The sequence below is a fragment of the Emydura macquarii genome, unplaced genomic scaffold (genome assembly GCF_026122565.2).
Source record: "Emydura macquarii macquarii isolate MOO-44397 ecotype Brisbane River unplaced genomic scaffold, CSIRO-AGI_Emac_v2 contig_3692, whole genome shotgun sequence".
Lineage (NCBI taxonomy): Eukaryota > Metazoa > Chordata > Testudines > Chelidae > Emydura > Emydura macquarii.
This window is the reverse complement of record NW_027133829.1, coordinates 10,891,361-10,904,630: the sequence shown is the minus strand read 5'-3', so window position 1 is coordinate 10,904,630 and position 13,270 is coordinate 10,891,361. Positions and strand designations below refer to the sequence as shown.

At 43.4% G+C, this 13,270-nt stretch overlaps 1 protein-coding gene across 1 annotated transcript in view; it reads left to right on the top strand.

Annotated features, from left to right (window-relative positions):
• The window catches only part of OGA (O-GlcNAcase), a 47,921-nt gene extending 35,202 nt beyond the window's left edge, over positions 1-12,719 (top strand). Inside the window, exons 14-16 of the mRNA XM_067537252.1 lie at positions 1,442-1,634; positions 9,386-9,545; positions 10,376-12,719. Coding sequence (XP_067393353.1) covers positions 1,442-1,634; positions 9,386-9,545; positions 10,376-10,512 — 490 coding nt within the window. The 3' untranslated portion in view covers positions 10,513-12,719. The remainder of the gene's footprint in view (positions 1-1,441; positions 1,635-9,385; positions 9,546-10,375) is intronic.
• Positions 12,720-13,270: the final 551 nt, after the last annotated feature.

Here is a 13,270-nt window from a genome sequence, read left to right as displayed (position 1 = left end):
TAGGGCATAAGATTGAATGGAAAGGCGAATAAAAGGAAAAGTGTAAAAAGATGGGAGCAGAGACACACCTGCACCCTGGAGTGCTTAGGATATTACCACTCCTTTTCCTCTTCAACCTCTGAAAAGTACAATTGAATGGCAGTCAGACATCCAAGACAGTAGTTGTTGCTGCTCCATTATGCTCAAAAACCTATTTTATTGAAGGTTGTACTTCCCAACTCTCCTCTTTGTACATTTCCCCAGTGTTCTCACCAGTGGTTCAGCTCAACTGGTGGTAGCACCAGTGAGAACTCAAGTGCCAACAAGTTTCCTGCAAACACGCTTTTATCACACTTTGATTTGATATACTTTCAGCTGCTTTAAAGTGGAGGGAAACTTCTCTAACTGTTGCTGCTGGACCTTCTACACTAGGCTTCCACTGGTTCATAGCACTGTTCATGATAGCACTGGTGGGAGTTTACTTAAATGTCCTTGATATAAATGTGGTTTTATCTCTTGGCCTTTTTTCTTCAGCTTTCTTTCAGAATCTCATTTTATATTGTGTTTCAATACCTGATTTTTGTCTTGTAAAACATTCTACCGGCCATCAATTACCTTTTTAAGGTACCAAAATATATTTTATAAAAATGTGAGGTGCATGACAGATGACACAATGCATTCCCTGTGCCAGGGCTTAAAAATTAAAGGAAGCAAAGACAAGTGAGACGAAAGCAGAAGGGGATAGGAAGGGGAGTCTGAGCTTTTATGTAACTTGAGAATGAGCTAATTGAGTGCTCTTCACATCTTGTTAATGTTTTGATTTATTTAAATACCGTAACGGGGGCAGCTCTATCATGTGGGGGACAGGAGGAGAGGAGTATAAATGGAATAAAGAAGGTAGAGGCAATGGTGGAGAGCAGCATGGACATGTCTACAGGAACTACTGGAGAGGGTTGAAAGAGATTGCTCACTTCTGATTAGTTGCAGTAGACAGAGTACAGAGTTATGTTGTAGAATATAGGGGCTACTGGCAGGGCATGTCATTGGGAGGTTCTGTTATTGTTCCCGCAGTGCCATGGCTGTGAGAGCGTGGGCCTACTGGGGTCCTCGCAGGAGGAAGCCTGTCCATTGCAGTGGAATGGCAGCTGGGTCTTAGTCCCTTTCTCCTTGCTGCTGAGCCATAGCCTCGCTGCTCTCATGGCCTGAATACTTCATAATTGATGCCCCACATTTTCATAGCTGCACAGTTGTGTGCACAGTTGTGGTGATTACATGCAGTACTGAAAACTTGGTCCTAAGTGACTGAGTAGATCAACGCCTTCATCTTCCACCCTTGAGTAATGGCACTCATTTCTTGTGCACGGTATCTTGACTATTAATCTACAAAGACAATACTTAGTTTGAAGTGACTGTTGCCCTGTTTGTGTGGAGACTCAACTGAATACTTTTCTTCTCTCTACAGGTTAGTGGGAGGCCTGCTTTCTCTCAGTCTGGATTACTGCTTTGTCCTCGAAGATGAGGATGGCATATGTGGCTATGCTTTGGGCACTGTCGATGTAACGCCTTTCATTAAAAAATGCAAAATTTCTTGGATCCCTTTTATGCAGGAAAAGTACAGTAAGCCGAATGGTGATAAAGAACTGTCTGAAGCAGAGGTTAGTAATCCTATAAAACTGGAAATGCACTAAACATTACAGCCTTGTTTTTTAAAGCCAGGTATTTGTTATCCACTTGCCTTATCAGCTTTCTCATCATTAGACTAGCACACTTTAATCCTATGTAAACATTTAGACCATGCCTATCACCATGGTATCTGGGCATTTTACAAATAAACCAAAATAAGTTTGTCTTCATTACAAAATCAAATATGAATGAGCTGTAATTGGTAGTGTAGCCACCATGTAGTCAGTATGTGCATGTGCAATAATTAACAATAATATCTGGTAGCACCCACATAACTATAATTGTATATTTTGGTGCATGTGGAATGCTAGGAGCTTTCAAAGCAGAAAAGGTACAGTTCCATCTCAGGAGACATCACAACTCAAAGAAAAATTAAGATGTCACTAATCAAACTAAAAAGGTATTTCTTTTCCTCCCCCCTTCTTCTTCCCCCCCCCACCCATCCCCCCCCCCCCCCCCAAAAAAAAAAAAAAAAATCAGCCTGCCACATGATCATCCCTGAACACCCTGGCTTTTTCAGACCCAGAAGGTGAAAAGAGTTTCATAGGGAAGGATCCTGCTCAGAGACTGCCTCCCTCCAGCTCCCAGACATTCAAATCTAGGAGTTGCTAATGCACATTAGTTGTGACAGCAGCGTGTAAGGTGGGCAAGGGTCTCTTGTTTGGTATGGTTTAAGTCATAGGCACATTCTTGAATTGCTCTTGGGAAGAAATAGAAAATCAGCACATGCTTCAGAGAACTGGTATAACGCGCTCCTTGTGCGGTGCAGCTAGGCATATAGTCAGAATGTGTTCAGAAGCTACAGCTGCTGCTGAGTGTTGAAGGCTAGACCATAACAAGGCCCACATTGGAGAGATCTGGTATCTTTCCACATGCAGGTGAAGACATTGATCATCAACTACATTTAGAAGTCAAGGACTGGCCTGGGGATCCAAAAGCAACCTAAATGAAGTGTGGACAAACCCTTCAATAGAGAGTGTTGCCTGCCTGGTGGCCTTCCTGTTGCCTCTACCATCATTACCTTAATCTTGTTTGGATTGAGTGTCTGCTTACTGTAAACTCCCTATTGTGGTTAGAGGCACTTGAAAAGCAGGAAACACCCTTTATACCTGAGTGAAGAACAAAAAGCTGCCTATCATCCACATAATCATAGCACCACGGTCCAAATCATCTCGCTATGTCCCCACACTGCTAGAGACATGTTGAATAGCAGAAGTGTCAGTGGAACCCTGCATGAAAGCCCTCAAAGAAGATAAGCAGTTGCCAACATCACTTTCTGTGATTTGTCTGTGAAAAACGAACCATTTGAATGATTCTTGTATACTCTAGCGTCCTCTGAGTCATCAGGACCTCATGGTTGGTAGCAAAGGCTACTGAATGATCTGAAGGAGTCGTCTTTTGCCAAGATCAGTGCAGTCTTTGGCATATCCAGGCTGAATCAGCAAACAATCCAGTAGCCCTACTTGACTTGGTTATAACTGAAGTGCATTGCCTAATACAGGTTATGGGCCAAAGCTCCCTCAGTAAAGCTGGCTGGAAAGAAATGGGGGGGAAACATACATGTCCCTTTCTGACACAGGTCTGCCAACACAAAAATGTCATCTGTATTCTCTTTCTAAACAGCTGTATACTCCATAAAATGGGTTTGATTAGCAGCTGTCTTAATATTTCCTCTCTTGTCCTTGTCTCAGAAGTTGGTGCTCCGGTTTATGTACTGATCCTGCGGAGTGGAGACTTCATGTCTTGACTCTTCTGGAGTCTATAATCTCTGCTGTTGTGGTGTATAAGTTTCAAACTTGAGCATTTGATCCATTTAAAACTAGATGGAACAAGGCCTTAGTAGAAAATACATTGCAGTAGAGGAAGGGTTTTGAGTTTCCAGAAGATTAAAACCAAATTTGGTGTCTTGTTCTCTCTATCAATGGACCAGCTTCAGACAGAAAATTCTTCACTTGGTGAGACTGCACGCTCTCAGTTGCATGGTATACTGCACTTAGTCTTCCTGCAACATCGCACAGGGTAGTGACATCTTTCAAGAGCCACACACAGGCAACCATCTTTGAGGATCAGGAAAGGAAGTGCTTTTTCACAGGACAGAATGGGTTGATTTCCCTTTACAGACTCCCACCTTTTTAGTGATGTGTTGGTTTCCACGTTGGCTGACATCAGAAGAGTGTTTCTTCCATTCACAGCTTCTCAGATGGTTTGATCCAAAGTGCTCAATCTTCTTGAAGACCTTTTCAGTTAGGCACTTCCCAAGTTAAATACCAAATTAAGACCAAGCTTTATGCAGGTAATTGATCCTCTTGTAAACAAGGAGGCAAATCTAGATCCACACAGTCTTACTGCCCTGCTTATTTTGGACTTCCCCTTCCAGATTCCTGTCTGAGAGGTAGAATTTGCTTTTCCTGGGACCAGTGATCACTGAGCACAGTGGATAGATGGCCTTCTCTCTGAACATGAGCTATTACACAGATTCCTTGTTCCTCTTGATTGAGAGGTTCATTCTAAGCCTGAAGTGGTTCAACCAGTTTGTGAATTAGCAACAATTCTGAATGGAGAACTTGCATGCCATTTTGGTAGCTTGGTGGAAGTCATAGGGACTCTCAGATATGTAAAGATTTGAGGGACGTATAGTTAGACTTGCCTTCCACTTAGATCCAGCAGTAATTTTCGCATATCGCCCTGCACGCAATCCCTACTGTTGTTACTTACTTCCAGGCTTTTGTCACTGACCTACTCCAAGCCATGGCTGTAGTCCAACTGTGGTCTTATGTGGAGAGCTAACTCACTTGAGCTAGTACCAAGGAAAGCTCTTAGAATACAATGACCAGGGAGAGGGGAAGCTGACAACATTTCAGGTATTGGACACTGTCCTCTTGTTTCAGCTTCTGCCCTGTGTCTCCCATACGACACCTGCTCCTCCCCCTCCCATGGTGTCCTGCTACGATCTGATTTCATGGGCACAGGACCAGTGAGAACTGCAATGGCTGGTAATTGCTGCTCTGAGGATCAGCAAAGATGACCTGGGTTGTGTCCCCATTATCTGAGTCAGGTCCTCTCTGAGGTGATTGCATGACCACTGGACCCTTCCCAGACACACTGCAGATTACAGCAGTTGTAAGTCTTGAGGAATAGGACACACAACACAATGGCATTATGCCTGGGAAGTGTCTCCGAGATAAAGGCACCTTTCATATAAATGTATTAGTACTACGTGATGGGTATCTGACTCTCTCTAAGATCAGAGCAGAGGTTGCCACATTCTGATCAGGATGGATATTATGGCATTGATGGCTTATCTCAGTCATCACTGAGCACAAGGAGCAAGATCTTAGCAGTGGAATAAAATCTTTCTTGGGTGGGAACTTCCTGGACATTGTGTTTCTGGAAATCCAACACTGGAGTGAATTGACTGGCATGCAGCAGGTGCCTCCAGGGTGTGCTCTCTAGAGACTCATCTTTTAGATGACTGAATGCAGAGGAACGCAGGTACTGCAGCAGGCTATCAGACAGGAACTCTTGCCTAGGATTCATTTTCACTAAATGCTTACGCATTCCAGATTGGTAGGACCAGAAGGAAAGTATTGAACACATCTGGTCTCCTGATCCATGTTATACCACACTGGCTGAGAAAGATTTGGTTAGCAGATCTCTTGGCCTGTCCAGAAGGGAGCAGCATCTCTGTCCCTGTAACTGCTTGTTTGGAAGTCTGTGATGCACCCCAGCCCAGGTGCTCTGATGTTCTTCGTGTGTAACGGGAGACTACTGAAGGAGTATTGAATAGGGTGGTCTTTGCAATGATGTGCGTGCACCAGGAAAAAGACTACTTTGCTTAAAACGAGATGTGTGGGATGTCTCTCCTGTTGGTGCCAAAATGCCTTCTCTCAGTTCCTGCAAGAAATATTGAAGGATGTGTCAACTTCCTGGAGGTTCTGTCTTCCCCATCAGCACATCAAAGGATCCAGTGAGATAAATGATTTTCCCAGGGCGTTTCCTAGTGTTCCTCCAAGACAGTAGTTCTCCATTTACAGCCTAGCTTTCTCTTTGATGGTAATGTCAGAATTTCACTTTAAGATAGCTTCCTTCCCAGGTGAAAGCTAGAAAAGATCTGAGCTGACATAGGGGCCTTAGGATTTGCCTGCTTTGATCCCAATCTTTTTGGAAGTTATTTGCCTTGTTCATATTCTGAACATCCCAGGGAAGGTGGTTCGGGTGAATCGGTCAGCACTTATATCTAAGAAGCTTGTATGTCAGCTCAAGTGCAAGGCTGGCTGCACTAAGTCTACAGCTGCATCCTGGGCAGAGTGGCGCTATGCTTCAGTGAGTGAACTTTTCAAGATTTTCACCTGATATTCTACACATCCAGAATGTAAGTATTATCAGCCAGTGTTGCCACTGGGTGGAGAGTGCTCTACTCTTAGGGATTCTTCAGGGAGAGTTCCTTTCCAGGAGGATGGACATTTCCTCTCCACCATTAGCTTTCCTGTTGAATCTTCCACCTCTGCTTGCAAGGACTTCTAGGCAGAAGCCTTGACGCTGTGCCTTGAGACCAAAACAGTCACATTTTGCTCCTTACCTGTTAATTTGCCTTGCTTGGTCAAAAAGGAACAGTGGTTGAGACACAAGACTCTTCCAGAGTTGTAGAGTAGGTAGTGGGCAAATCTGATCCTTTGACAGCTTATGGAAGCTTTCACCTGGGAAATGCAGATCACCTAGTAACTAAAGGAGCAGAGAATCTTCATTCTGATTGGCCAGTCTGTGTCAAAAAAAGGAATGCCCCACAGTCGCCTTTGCAATTAGAGCATGGACAGCAAATCAACAGGGAAGGAGCACATGTTTTAACACTGCCATCTGTCGGATATGTCCACATCAAAGAACTCTGCCCAGGTGGCTCTAATACGTACTTGCGTCGACTAGTACAGCTCTTCAGTCTGCCTGTTAATGTGGTCGGGTTTCAGGTGCATAAAGAGTTGATATTACATTTGCTATGTTGGGAAGTTAGCAGCAGGAAGTGGAAACAGAGGGCCTCTTCTGCCAGGACATGTTTAATAGTAGGAGGTAAAAATTGGCAAGTGGAAAAATTTAATTCCTCATATACGTCCACAGCGAGTGAAGCAAAAAAGACCCATACTTTTTTGAATTTTCAGGTGGGTTGCTCTTGCTATATTAAGATGGATATGAGGAAATGTTGGTGCTGATGACAGATTAGAACATAAAAACATTGTAAATGTAAAATAAAAATTGGATCAGTATACAGTAGTGAATTTCTAATATAAGTTACAATCCTTACTAAATGCCTAGTTGATGTATTCTAGAGATTAGCACTGTGCTCCCTCTTTCTATAACTGATGTTGCAAAAAATCAATAGAAAGAAATATACTTTGGGGAGCAGTCCTGCACTGAGCAGGCAGAGGACGGATTCTTTTTTTTTTTTTTTTTCCCCTCCTCTCTCTCTAATTTTAGTTGATGCCTGTGCATGGGCTGGATAGTCGCTCCCTCATCAGTACTCAGAATTAGAAGCTTGTCCTGCTTGCATAATCTGATTGCATCTCGGAGTAATGGGGAAGAAGTGTAATTTAGAATAGTAGCAAGAAGCTTGATGACTTATCTCCAGTGGATTTTTGGCTGCAAACTGTTGGACAGGACGGCTCCTTTTGATTACCCATTACACTGCAGTTGTTGTTCTAAATCAGCGGTTCTTACATGAAATATTTTGGAGGCCTTAGAGTGCAGTCACCAACTCTTGCTGGTGGCCACTCTGACAATTTTTCCTAAAATACTTAATTAACTTTAGGAAAAACAAATCCATATGCACACATACATGTCCAAATCATTGTAATTTATGTAGGTTTTTTTCAGACTCAATAATAAAAATGTACAGTTGTCTTTCATTTTTACTGGACCTAAACAGACTAGAAACAAAACAAGGGGCTTCAGGTATTCTTGTCCTTTTTGAGATTTTTTTTTTGTTTTTCTTTTGATTTTTTGGGTTGCCTTTTTTTGTTGTTGAAAGACTTGCTAGCTCGTAAGTCTGCTGCTGTGAAAACCAGTATTTGTATGTTTGTCAATATCACTTTTCACAGCAGATTTACTCAGCCCTAGCAAGCCGGGGGACAGATTAAGACCTGAATGGAGAGGGGGGTAGGGAGGCAGCATGGGACAGGGGCAATAGGAGGCTGAGGGAGGCAGCATGGGACAGGGGTGGCAGTGGGGGCTAGGAGTGACAGAATGGGGGTGGTGAGCCTGGGGCTGCCACCCTCAGCCAGGAGCCCCACAACCGGGGACCAGAGCCTGTCCCTGCGTAGCCCAAGCCCAGAGTTGGAGAACACAGCGGGGGCCAAGAGCAATAGGAGGGGGATGGTGAGCCAGGGCCGAGCTGCTGCTGCCATGCAGCCGGGAGCCAGGGCTAGAGCCCAAAACCCTATGGTCGGATCCTGGGGACGAAGCCTGCTGCCATGTGGCCGGAGGAGGCAGCAGGGGTCGGGGCAGTGGGGGGCAGCGGGTGAGACCAGGTCTGGATTCCATGGCTCTGCAGTGAGAGCCTGAAGCCCTGTGGGGAAAAAATGTAACCTGCATTTAGAGCAGCGTTTCTCAGATGTGGCCTAGAGGGCTTTTCTTATGTCCACAGCCACAACATGGGCCAGAGACAATTGGGGGTCGTGACTGGAGCCTGCCGCCGGCCATCCTAGGGCTGAAGCCGGAAGCCCCTGCCCCACCGGCCCATGGAAGGTGGGGAACTCATACTGGCTACCTGCTCCACTGGCATCTGTGGCTCCCGAAGGGGGCTGGGCCTAACCCCTCTGGCAGCCCCGGGGGAGGGTCCACTCTTTTGCATCCCTCTCCTTCTTGTCCCCCCCTTTCCCCGCCGAAAATCACTGCCCAGGTGGCTGTGGCTGCAAGAAGAGCCTCTGGTGGCTGCATTTGAGAAACACTGCTCTAAATGCTGGTTACATTTTTCCTTTGCAAATGGATATTGTTCCCCCTGTGTGAGAAAACAAATTCTTGTTGGGCTTTGTTTTGTAAAGCAGATTGTGTTACTAGAATACGTAATCTGAGGTGCAGTCCCATTATACCACCCTGCCATGTTTTTGGTGTCATATAAATAAAGGCTCTGAGGATTCCTGAGTGGGGGGTTTCAAATGATCTCTACCAGTAGATCGCTCCCCTACTGTCACTGTACCAGCACCCAATCTATATATTTCACTAATGCAGAGTTCCTCTTCTAAAGCGAAGTCGTCTTCTAAAATTCTTGTCCAACTCCCTGGTTGGATTGATGGAATCTCCTCCCTTATTGAGTACATCAGTTGAGTGGTGTAACTTTCTACAAAGCTTGTTTTCTCAGTTATTTTTCATCTTTCCAGCATTAATACAGCCTCGGGCAGTTGCCTGAGCATTTTATCCCACCATTTAAATTCAGATCTGTGCTACCTCGGTTACATGTTTAACTGACTGGAATTCAAACGCCTGAAAAGAGAATTGGCTTTTATTTTAAACAGCTGATTTATTTTCCTGTGTCAAGAGGATGAAGGTGAAAGGCTAACTAATTACAGGATTAAGTGAATGGTAATTTCATGCAAGTCTTTAAAAGGCTCATTTTGCATTAGGTAGGTATAACTGAAGTGCCTGGTCTCTGCTGACTTATGTGTGGTGCTCTTAGAGACATACAGTCCTGAATAAAACTGATCATGATGAAAAGGCGGTTCTTTTCTGTCCTCTTTAGAAAATAATGTTGAGTTTCCATGAAGAGCAGGAAGTATTGCCAGAGACGTTTCTCGCCAACTTCCCGTCACTGATAAAGATAGACATCCACAAAAAAGTGACTGACCCGAGTGTGGCTAAAAGTATGATGGCCTGCCTGCTGTCCTCTCTGAAAGCTAATGGTGAGTTTTTGCACTTAGAATTGTTGGGGGACTGCTCTAGGTACTGTGATTTAAGAATGACCACAACACGTCAGTCCCTTGGTGTAAGGCAAACGGGGGTTTCTAGGGTTGATGCTAATGCATTTTGCGTTCACATGTCAGTCTGGGAGATCTGATTTCTGCTAAGTTGGCAGGTGAGCTTCTTTAGCTTTGTTTATCAATTGCTTTCACATACTAGCTCTAAAGCTCCTGTCTATCTTCTGTAAAAGAGAACTGATTGTAACCAACATTTGGCAAATTAGGAAATGGCAAGAACTGAGGGAGCAATTTGGCTAACTGAGGTCCCCGTTCTGCGACTGGAGGCAGTCGCACAAAAGTTGAAATCAGTGAAGCTGTTTCCTAAGTGCGATGGTGTGTAATCGCTGGGATTTCCATTCTTGAATGCTGGAGACACTTGGCCTTTTGCCTCTCTGCATACCTGAGGCTTGCAATGATCTTGAACAATTCACATGCCCTTTTGTGGTGCTGTTCTCTCAGCCAGTGCCTGAGTTTCAGGATATCTTTATGTGAAGTAGGCCTGTAGAGGCAATTTGACCACAAACCAATAGGATGCAGTCTACAAGCCAAAAACAGAAACGTACGATCTCTTTGGGGAGAGGTCAGCTATGTTACCATAAATCTGGCCTCTGTTTCTGGCAATAGGTATACCAGGTATGGCACTGGTTCAGTTATTTGATCGGTTTTAAATGTTAAAATAGATTGAGAAGAATCTAACGATGTTTGCAGAGTTTAGGTTTTCTGTTACAATAACTCTTCTCTTCCCACCCTACCCCCTCTTTTTTTTTCTCCAGGCTCCCGTGGGGCTTTTTGTGAAGTGAGACCAGATGATAAAAGAATCCTGGAATTTTACAGCAAGCTGGGTTGTTTTGAAATAGCTAAAATGGAGGGATTTCCAAAGGATGTTGTTATCCTTGGAAGGAGCCTGTGAAGTACTTGACAATGAACTGTTCTAATACTGTAGTCCCTTAACAGCTGGGCACGTGGTGGTGGGGATATTCATATGGTCTAGCTGCACGAATGCTGCAGTCAGCCGACTTGCTAGAAGGGGCTATGTGAAAATCCACCCATCACACATTTCAAATGTTAACTTGTTGGATGAAGATATTGCTGCTGAAAACCCAGTTCTGAAAAAGAGAAACCTTATTGTCACCCTTTCCTGGTCTTGCATGAAGTGCTAAGGAATCTTGCGTGGGCTGTATCCTCTGGGAAGAGCCCCCCTTCCTGCCCAGTGATGTGGTTGGTAGCAGTTCTTTGCATCCAAGTATGCAGTCAGCAGAATGGTGTTTTTACCTGGAGTATCTATTAAGATATAATTTCTTTTTCCCTGTGTCATACAGCAGGATGTGATGAGGGAGGGGTGTAATTGGGGTACTTCATGTTACAGAGATGGGAGGGATTCTTGTCAATCAGCAGATTTAAAGACAAGTATTGGCAGTTCTGTTTTTGGCTATCTTTATGCTTGTTTGTAAGGCAGTAACCAGTTGTCACTTCCAATGACCATTGGTTCAGGCTTTGTGCTTTGTAGGGACAAATGTGCAGTTGTCTGTGGCAAAAGTCACTAATGACAGACTTGTAAATGTCAATGTATATAAACTAGCTGTATGCTTAATAACTTCTTTGTGTTTACTGGTTTTGTAATTTTTTTTCTTCTGAAAAGTGAAATGGTATTGGTCCAAGATAGCACTTTTGAATAATGTAAAACTACCATGGAGAATGAATCTGTCCTCAGCATTGGCCTTTTCTACTGGGCCTCGGACCCAGGGCTAGAAACTGACCATGTTGGATAAGAGGTGCTGATTTAGAAGGATCATTCCTTCAGAGGACAGACAATTCTATTGCAAGGCTGCCACTACCTGGTGCTATCATCATTCTCCTGGGATTGAAACAGCGATTCAGTGGGAGGCCTGCTGAACCTGAACATTTTGGTGGCAGTCACAAAGAGGAGTTGGATGGAGGAAGTGAGAGGGGACTGGTCCGTGGTCAGGATTTGTCCTCAGATCAGTCTCCTGTTTCAGAGCCTGTTCATACTGGTTTGACTAAATCAGGGTCTTCAAATCCTGCATGTTTGTATCAAAGAATTTTTGTAGAAGAAACACCACAATAAGCACATTTTTACAAATTATTTAAATTGTTACCTAATTAACGTAACTGCAGATGTTCTGAGAGTTTAATGTTTTTACCCAGATCTGATGTATTTGACTAATGTGATGGAATCAGCATGGTTAGGGGATCTGGTAGTGAAGTAGTCGCACCATTGTGGGGGTTATTGATTTTTTCCATAGAAGCCCTGTGTTCCAGAGACATAATTGGCCAATAATATACACTTTACAGTACATTACTAATTTCACCTGCTATCATCAACTGTGTTTAACTTCCTTCTTTTTAAATTTCTCTCTTGGTTTTGGTGGCGAACAAAAGAAATTCAGGTCCTTTATTTAAACTCTCATCTGGGTAGCTTTGAAGTTTTACAAGCTACAGTAAGTAAACGGCATTAGACTGCAGTAATGCCTGCAACGTGTAAAGAGAAGCTAACGTTTAGCCTTCCAGTGCAGTCACATAGGATATTTTCTTTTTCAGAATGTGAATAATTTTTTAATGCAATAGTGAAGTATTTAAGTTTTAAACACGTTCATTTCATTTACAGAGGGAGGTATAGGGTCATGCTATGGGATCTCATGTAAATCGGAGCTGAATGTCATTAGTTTTAATACAGCTTTGAGTGCATGTAAAGTAGCTGATCCCTTGATTTATCAGGTGGAATAGTGTTTTCTTTTTTAATGGATACCAGAGTCAACTTTATTACTTATTCTGGGTTCATAGCATTACAGGATAGGGTGCTTGTGGCCTTGTGTCTTGGTTTTTAAGGAGTTGCCACAGTCTCTTCCTATGACTTTTATTGTTACAGAATTTAATTGTATAAATGGATGGAATGTCCAGGCAATACCGTCACTCTAGAATTGTAAAGTGATATGTCGACATATCTTTTATGGTTATGAATTTTCATTAAGGTTGGAATGCCACTTTCATGAATCTGCTTTTAGATCAACAGTATCTGTAGCGGAAAAATGAGCTGTAAAACTGTATGTGAAGACCATGCGAGAAATAGAATAAAAATAGAGAAGTGAATGTAAATAAGCAATGTGTTTAGTTTGTAAAGCTGTCGGGTGGGTGCAAGGGGAATACATCTCTTCCATCTTGCTAGGTAATTTGGGCACCCTAATGGTAAACTCTCATTTGCTGCTTTCCATGTGGTTGCCTTTTGGGGGGAAAGGCAGAGGGAGTTGGAGGGGTAGGGTTGATATGATGATCATTTAACCACACTAACATTCTTCATGGGAGGGTGATGTTGGATGCTACTGACCCTTCAGAAATATGCCTTCAGAGCACTTTGAAATTAACAAATGAGATCCTTTTAATCCAAATGTAAATAGCACCAGTTATGCCTTTCCTGCTTCTATAGGCTATGGGAGGACCATACAAAGGTTCACACAAGTAGTTCAGTAAAATGATGTCCCCCTGAGTGTCTGGGAAAAACCAATCCGAGTTCCATTACAACAATGGTCAGTAATCCCTTTTTATAGGGTCTTTCCCAGCACTCAGACAGCTAAGTATTATTCCCATTTTACCAATAAGGAAACAACAGAAGCTGCAAAGTGATTTGCCCAAGGTCAAACAGCAAGCCGGTG